The 8936-nt window shown below is 46.3% G+C and overlaps 1 protein-coding gene across 2 annotated transcripts in view; it reads left to right on the top strand.

Annotated features, from left to right (window-relative positions):
- Positions 1–3085: 3085 nt before the first annotated feature.
- SSBP2 (single stranded DNA binding protein 2) overlaps positions 3086–8936 on the top strand; it is a 135691-nt gene continuing 129840 nt past the window's right edge. Inside the window, exon 1 of one of the 2 annotated variants that reach the window (XM_051810850.1) lies at positions 3086–3305. In XM_051810850.1, coding sequence (XP_051666810.1) covers positions 3247–3305 — 59 coding nt within the window. In that variant the 5' untranslated portion in view covers positions 3086–3246. The remainder of the gene's footprint in view (positions 3306–8936) is intronic. The other variant, XM_051810849.1, reaches the window with a different exon arrangement.

Below are 8936 nucleotides of genomic sequence, written 5' to 3'. Positions count from 1 at the left end.
GGTACTGGAAACGTAAATTTTGTCTCAGTACTTGTGCCTCAAATCTCATTAATTACAGTGTTGGCCTCATGAGATACAACTGCTGCTGCTGAGAACAGTGTTTGTGCTCAGAACGACTGGAGCAAGGGCAGGGATACACAGATATTATACGAGTATCCACACTTTGAGAAAGAACTAATGACACATCAAACTTGGTAACACTGTTTGGGTGGGTTTTGTTAATTTACCTGCTTACTAAGCAAACTTTTGCATTCGCATGATGAGATTTTGTTCATATGATACTGGTAGATGATACTCCACGATATAATTCCTCCAAAGGCAATGGTAACATCAGCTGGGCAAACCCACAGCAGTGCCCGGCAAGCACCTTATTACTTTTTGTGCTCTGGTTTTCATATGCATAATAAATAACTGTTAGCACTATTTCTGCATTTTTCCACTGAAGGATCTCTAAGCAAAATTACAAAGTCATCATCTGAATTTTAATGGTAGCTTGGGAAGCAGATTTGTAAAGAGAAGTTTTACCAGCCTTACTGGGAACGGGGCCATCCTAATCCTGTCTCAGCGTCCAGCCCTGCCCTCCTGAAGTTCTTCCTGCTCTGCCCCAGATCACATCTTCATCTGCGAGCACACAAGTAATCTGGGGTCCTTCAGACCAAAATAAATCACAGGAATGCAAATAAATCACATGAAAAACGGGAACAAAGCATTTTTAGCTGTGCTGCATATTGAGAGAACATTAACAGCTCTCTCACCATCACAAACTTCTCCCCTTCCAAGGCTGATAGAACACAGATACAGCCATCTTCTCAAAATACACCCCCCCTCCAAACCACAAATAAATCAACCAAAGCTATTGAGGTAAACAAAACAAGAGATTTCGACGATTGTCCCGCCTGGGAAGGATTTTGCCAGTTATCAGCCTGGTGTGAAAGCCCTGCTAAAACCATGGCTCAGGATGTCAGCATAAAGCATTGAACAGGAGATAATCATCATATCTGATGGGGTGATAATGGTTCTTCCCCAAACGCAAGCAAATATTCAGATGGAAACTCTACTCTGGATTGCGATGATCTGTACTAGTGTCATTTACCTCCGTAGTTTGACCAAGGATATCCACACTCACTCTTTTCCTTCCCTCACCAAATCTCCTTTTCTATGTCTTACACACAACCCAAGTCTTTTCTTTGTTTTATGCCCTGATTCTTTCCTTTGCACCATTTTCTGCTGCCCATGTTCACTCGGAATGCCATTAGCCTCATGTCCAACCTAAACTCCACGGCACAACACATGTAAGCATTATTCTGTCTAAATCAGGCCAAAACTCCTCCTTTCGGTTCACGTTTCATTAACTTCTCATATTCTCTTCCTCGTCTTTTCCCACTTTTATCACCCAACTTCCTCGTGCGTTGTGCTTGTGCTTTGCTTCCTCATTTCCTCATCCTTCGTTTCCTCTGTGAGCTTTTCCTACCCTTCCATTCACTCCTTCTCCTCTCTTTTTCTGTTTTCCCTCTTTCTCCTCACACCACAACCCACTGTTGCCACCTTGTTCCTTGTTCTTCCCCTGGTCTTGTCAGTGTAATTTGGGAGCAGGAGCCTTGATCCCACCAGGGTGGCTGATGTCAGCCTAATTTACTTCTCTCCCTAGACTCACTCCAACCACTCTCTCCCACTGTTAATAAAAAAATATAAAAAAATTAGATATAAGCCTAAGACAACCAACTTTGGCACAAAATGGGATTTGCTGTGGTGTGCTTTAATCTGATGAATTATTGTGGTGGGTTGCAACAGCACAGACGTCCCACACAACCCACACCGTGTAGGGAACTGCTACAAGCACCTCGGATTCTCCAGCCTCTCTTGTTCCTTCACGTTGTCTCTGCTGACATCGCTAGTTTGTTCCAGTCGCTCATCAATACTTCTATTTCTCCCCCTTCCCCCCCAGTTTCACCTCACCAACCATTCCCTTCGCTCTGGCAGCTCAAAATCCAGAGGATTTTTTTTTTTCCCCTTGCAGCTCCGGCAATGATAAACAGATGCTGGTGGTCCACGTCTGGCACAACTTCCCTCCTCCAATCTCGATTGGGGATTTTTGTGGCGCTGGTTGACTGTGACCTTTGCCTGCCCACAGGACGCGGAGATGGGCACATTTACAATCTGACCCGACCTGAGAAAGGGCTTGGCATTAAACACTAAAACATTAAATCACTAAAGGCCCCCCCCAAGAATTACGCACGTGAGTGGGTTTACAAGGTTAGTCGCACTTTAAACATTAAGCAGGTATCAAAATCCGCAAAATTTGGGACTGCGGTTTAGGAGGAAGACAAAAAAAAAAAATAAAATCAGGCAATAAATGGCCCCAGTGGCTGCTCCCTTCCTACCACCTCCTGTGAGCACGCAATTATTGCGATGTAACTCTAAAAAAAAAAAAAAATCAAAGCATTTCCTTGAATTTTCTTTAGAGACCGTGGGGCAGTTTTGTTTTTTTTTTTTTTTTTTTTTTTTACTTTTTCTTTTTTAAGCCTCTCTAAAAAGCCAGGCTGCTTTGGTTCAGGAAACGTTTCCTCCCCAGCTCCAGCCGCCTAAGGCCGGTCCCGGCACTCGCCTCTCATCGCAAAGGAGGAAGGTCCCTCCCCCGGTGGGGGAACAGGGGGACCCTCGGTAGGGTGGGACCCGCTGTGGCGGGGGACCGTCGGGGAGAGGGGACCCTCGGGGCTGTGTCTGGCCGGGGTGGGGGGGTCCCCGTGGGGGCTGAGGGCAGATCACAGGGGGGGCAGGAGGGGGCAGGGGGTGCCCCCTGCCCTCCCGGGGGCGCAGGGGGCGGTCGAGGGGTCTCGGTGCGCGGCTGGGAGGCCGCGGACACAGGGCTGGCAGTGAGTCCGGTCCGCAGTTTGCGTCTCTCCTTGGCGCTCCCCCATCGGCGGCGGCAGCGGCGGCGGCAGCGGCGGCGGGCGGGCGGCCGGCGCCGGGAACAGCCGGTTGTTTAAAAATCCTTCTAGAACCGTTTCTAATTCCCCCTTGCGCCGGGGAGAGGCGGCGAGAGCTGCGCGGAGCAGGGGCGGGGGGGGCCGGGGGCGGGGCGGGGGGCCCGCTCGGCCCCTCCGTGCGCCCCGTCCATCACGGCGCCGGGGGCGGGCCCGGCCAATGGCGCGCGCGAGTGGCGCGGTCGCCGTGGCGACGGGGCCGGTCCCGGGGAGGCGGTGATGGGTTGACAGGTGCGTGACAGTCGGGAGCTTCTCCGCAGGCATGTACGGCAAAGGCAAGAGCAACAGCAGCGTCCCGTCCGACAGCCAGGCCAGGGAGAAGTGAGTACACGCCCCGCACGAACCCCGCGCAAACCCCGCGCAAACCCCGCGCAAACCCCCGCGCACCCCACAACTAAACTTTGCGGCGCAGCCCCTCCTCCCTCAACCCCCTCGGGCCGGACCCCACGGAGTGCGGGGGCAGCGCCCGTGCTCGGGGGTCCCAGCGCTGCGGGGTCGCGGAGCGCCTCGTCCAAGGTGGTCCCGCGGGGGTCCCCGCCGCCCCATCGCCGGCCCCGCAAGGTGCGGGACAGCCCCGCTAACAAAGAGCCCCGCGTGGGGGCTGCGGGTCCCGCCGCGTCCCAACTCGCCGCCTCGCAACTTTTGGCCGTCCCCGCACTGTCGACGCCCGGGGAACTCCGCACACACAAAGGGGGTGCGGGCATCGGGGGTGCCTTGGCGCGACCCCTGGCCTGGGTCCGACCGGGCCCCGCCGCCTGACAAAACTACTGTTAGTATTATTATCGTTATTATTATTCTTTATTTGTAATCGCGCTTAAAACCCCCCATCCGAACCGCGCTCTGGGAGCTCCGTCCCCGCCGCCTGCGGGGATCCCGACGGAGAGTGCTGGGGATGCCCCCGCCCCGCCAGGGAACTGGGGGAAGACCGCGTTTTCCGGAATGGACGGCGGCTCCTCCAGTTGTCCTGTAGTGGCAGCGACTTGGCGTGACCGGGGCTGGTTTGCCACCGCGGTGGAGAGGTAGGAAGAGCCCCTGCCAGGAGCAGAAGGAGGGGGACGAAGTGCGTCGGAGGTGAGAAGGTCGGGGACAGGCTGCTGGGGGGGGTCCAGAGATGCAAACCTCCGTCGAGAGGCTGGGTTTGCACCCTTCTGGTCCGAAAATCGCATCGCTCCGGAGGTGGCTCAGCACTGGGATCTGCGCTCCGGGCACGGCCGATGAGTTTCCCTTCAGGCAGTTTGTCCTGAACCTTTACCTAAAAGTTTTTTTCTTGTTGTTGTTAGTTGATTTGATGTTTTTGTTGTTTGAGGGTTTTTTTTAGTTAGTTTTTTGTTTTGTTTTGTTTTGTTTTGTTTTTTAATGCTGAGTTGGTTCTTTTGGTCGGTGGGTTGTTTTTTTTCGTTGAGGGACTTCCTAGTTCCAGGGGCTGGCATGCACGCTTCCTGGAACAGGAACAGGCCGGGCATCTCTTTTGCTGCAGAAGAGGGAGATGGTAGGGGAAATTTGAAGAGTCAATTCGCACTTAACTTTGCCATTGGAAAGCGGAGAGAGGAAGAGGCCGCACTGGTGAAGCGTTAGTTGCTGAGATAGAGAGGGAGACACAACTTGGGCACTAAAAACTGATCAACTAGTGGCGCTTCTTACTCCCCGTGTAGGGATAATTTTTAAAATAATTGCTTAAAAATAATTACTTAACTGGCTAGTGGAAGAGTTGTTTTTTTGGTTTTACAAAATTAGCGAATTAAACCATTTCCTTGTGCTGCATGTTTGCTCATGTTTGTTAATACACTTGGTAAATCACTGAAGGGCACAGTGGGACCTCACAGTGGGACTAAAACCAAATCCATAGGGCTGCTGTGTGTTGGATCAGATGAAGATCATGTTCTTTTAATTCTGCTCTGCAAAAACTTCCTAATACCAGCCACATACACAAATGCTCCGGTCGTGGGGCTGAAGGTTCAAACTGTTTTCAGTCTAATTCTTTCACTGCAGCTGATTTTTCTTAAAGGTTTTTGGTGTCCTAGAGCACATAATATTGCACGTGGTGTGAAAATGCTTAATAATCTTCAGGGCGAGCTTGCTAAACTGACTTACTGCCAAGTAGCAACTGCCCTCCTAAGTAAAGTTGTGGGGGACCTGCTAGGTGGTGCTGTTCGATTTAAATACACGTTGTCTCTCATTCGTAAGTAACAGCTGGAAATGTGGATTCTTCACGTGTAGATTATTTTATGCAAAACACTGGAATGGTTTGTTTTTACACCATGGACTTGACAGATAAGAAGCTTCACGGTACCATCTACTTAAAAATGAACACAGCTGGGAATTCAGAAACATCCTCTTCCCCCCTTTTCCTTTAGCGAAACAAACAAAAGAAAAGATAAAAAAAGCTTTAAGACTTGGTTTATGATGGGAATACCATTATATAGTCAACATTTCAGATTTTTATTGTATTACATCTATTAAAGTTTCTTTTTAGTAGGTCAGATCACATCCTGGCTATTTTCATATGCTTTCTTTCTGACATCAAAAAAGCTGTGATTGCATTTTTTTTTTTCCTCTTACTACACTGTTTTGCAGCCATGCAATGCTTGTCCCAAGGTAATGCGTGAGTTTTTGCTGTGCTCAAAAAAAAAGGTTGCCTTCCAATTAAATATCTCTACAAAAATACAGCATCAACTTCTGCATAAGATTGTTTTAATTTGTAAACCACAGAGAAAAATATGTATATTTGACTGATTCATTAAGTACTTATTTAATCAAGAAGAGAGGGATTATAATTATGTTTAATTTCCAAGTTTTTTAGAACAGAATATGCAACTTAAGGCTAGTGTGTCTCCTCAAGCTTGTAAGTATCTAAAATTTGTAGCCAGTAATGTATCTCCAAAATACACTTGAAATAACTAAGGAAATAATTTTTTTTAAATATTACACTACCTCAGGTTTTGCGTAGCCTGATTGTGTGGAACATATTTATTCCCCATGAGGATGTGTGCGAGTGACAGGACGAGGGTGTGAAAAGAGTATTTATCAAGTGTGGAAAAGATGTGTGTTCAGATGTTGTTTGCAAAATTTTTTGTGATGTATTTTACAGAACAATCCAGTGCCAAATATGTTTTGTAGTATGTACATCTCGCTGTATTCTGCCTTTAGTATTTATGTGCTTTGAGGTTATGTAATTGCTAATAAAATGAAGCAAGTTTTGCCAGTCATTTATAGTAGCCCTTGGCAAACTTTCAGTTCCAACATGGCTTTGTTTCATGGGCTTTCTCTTTGTCCCTTCTGCTTGGTCTCTGGGGCAAATTGTCTATATTATGTAGCTTAACAACGTGTGAAGTGTAGATGAATTTATGGAAAAAAAAACCCTAATTCTTTACCAGGGAGGTACAGCCACAGCACAGTAGGGGAGCATGAGAAATGAGGGCACACAGTACCTGTGAGGCATGAAAAGATGAAGAGACAGAAATCACAAGTCTTTGTGCCCCTTCCTCTCATTCAGTGCCTTAATTTTGGGCTCAGGCCTCCCTGTTGCATAAAGGATGGAATAGTTGTTTTAAACAGTAGTTCTTCACCACTGTGAGGGCGCCATATAAGACCCATCTACACTGTCAAAGGAAAAAAACCCTAGAAGTTTTCTACACATCATCTTTTGTTATCTCTTCACAGCAACTGGATATACTTTTTTATTTTTATTATTTGTCCTTATTCCTTAAAATGGGACTGTTTCGGATTAGGAGCTTGGACCTACTGACATTTCATTGAATGATGAAACTCTGTAAACTTCTAATCTTGGAGAAAAGAGGACCAGACCTTACAGGTTCCATTTGCAAATGCAACTCTCTGTTTATATATAAATAATAATATTTCAATTTGAAAATATATATGCAGAAAAGTAGTTCAAAGGAACATATAAGGCAAAACTAAGTTCTGACTGAATTCCGTGTTTTGAGTTAAGTTGTCTTGATCTTCCAGTGGTCTTCTAAACTAGTTCTTTTCCCAGGATGCCCTTAGCCCTACTAGGGCTTAGCAGACACAGATTTTGGTTAAAAAATAAAAGCATGACTAGTGACTATGATTTAATTGGTTATAAAAGGAGATGTGATCAAAATGTTGCTTCTCCTCAAATCTGTTTTGGGTGGTTGGCTCTTTGGACATACAGCTCTTTATATGAGTGATGTTGTTTGCTGGGGGGGGAGGGCGTTTAATGTTTTTTGGGGGTTTTTTTGTTCGTTGTTTTTTTTTTCCCCTTCAGATTAGGAAAGACTGCATCGCATGAGTTTACATAGTTAAGTTACTTTTTTCCCACTAATGTTTATAGGCTGCAAAAAAAAGGTAAGGTACAGATAAAAATTAAGTGATAAATTTCTTACTCTTTTCTAGGAAATGGTGAGCTTCAGGTTCAAATGCTAAAAGACACATTATCTTTTTTTTTTTCCGCCTTTGAAAACAAAGCTAGTAGTTTAATCCAGCCTGTTTTAGAAAGTTTAGGTTTGACATTTATATAATGATTTCATCCATCAGGTCTAACTTGCAAAAGTTGCAGTTGTACTGCTCAGGGAGTCTGTGAACAGAACACTTCTTGTCATTTTAGAGGAATACACTTTTTAATGAAGTACACAGAAGGGAAGGTTCTGGAAAGAGTAACTATTTGTCAGTACTTATTCTTGACCACAGTGCTTCAGGTGCTCTGTTATACTGCGCAGGTATCTTGGGCAGCATGTGAAGGTGTTTCGGATAATGTATGTGCTGCAGTTCAGACCACTGACAATAACAGCCTTTGCCTTGGAGATCAAACAGTACCCAGAAACTATTAATTTTACTTAAATATTGAGGAAGTCAAAGAAGATTTTCATAACTTTGCCGAACTTTCACTGGTTGGGGGGAAAATTTATAATGGCATACCTAAGCCTTGTTTTAGTTTATTTAATTTGTGTGTAAAAGTTCCATTGAAATGTGGCTTGCTTTAAAATTAGGCAGAGGAAAAAAACGTGTTTCCTGGTGTTTTAAAAGTTTTTGCAACTTTTACCATGTGCCCCTCTCCTTGAAGTGTAGTTGAAAAAGGATGAGGGATTTGATTCCAGGGATGTGTCTTCCATTTGCATGACAAAGCATCTGTATTTTGCCAGGATACAAGTCTTTTCAAAAAGATGCATTTGCATATGCTTAGGTCTTACTAACTGTAATCTGTGAATATTTTATCTTTCCTGAGAGCGAAGCAGATAGCAGCATCAGAGGGGAGAAAAACTGGGAATGGGCAGATACTGGGATTACAGGAGAGAAAAACTGGGACTGGGACTGGGTAGATACTGGGATCAGAGGGAAGAAAAATTGGGAGTGGGCAGATACTGGGATCAGAGGGGAGAGAAATCAGGAGTGGGCCGATCCTGGGACCGATCCTGGTGGTAAGGCAAGTGTAAATATGAGCAGTTGTAGGCTGCAGCTGTGAGATGCTAGGACACAGAGATAACCGGGGCTGGCTCCTGAAGGAGGATGGAGGAAGCCAGGGTGGAAATGGCCAGTCTGGAGAGAGGAGACAAAGAATTGCTCCCTAAGGGAACTGGCATTAGGATCAGAGATCTGGGTGGGGGCTGGTGCATCCAGACAAGGGAAGCAGACTTGGTGCAGAGCAGGGAGCAGAGCCAGGACAGCAAAGGAGGCAGGTCAGGAAGTGGAGGGTTTTTGTTAAGTTAGGAGGAACATTCTGTCCCACTAGGTGCTGGGAAAATGACCATTCCTTTGCTGCCCCTGGGAGACTGAGAGGTAAATTTCTTATCTTCAAGGCAAAACCTACCAACACTTATGCAATACTGACTGACCGTGGTAGTTCTGAAATCTGCAACTCAGAGATGTCAGAGCTTTGGGAGGGAAGGATGGAATTTGCCATTCAAAATCAGCTGGAACAGTGCGTCTCTGTGTCTGAAGTGCAGTGTCTGGGTGCTGTGCTTGCATTCCCAATAA

This window comes from Manacus candei, unplaced genomic scaffold (assembly GCF_025592945.1).
Source record: "Manacus candei isolate 608988 ecotype Guabito, Panama unplaced genomic scaffold, ASM2559294v1 h1tg000079l, whole genome shotgun sequence".
Lineage (NCBI taxonomy): Eukaryota > Metazoa > Chordata > Aves > Passeriformes > Pipridae > Manacus > Manacus candei.
This window is presented reverse-complemented; position numbering and strand designations above follow the sequence as displayed.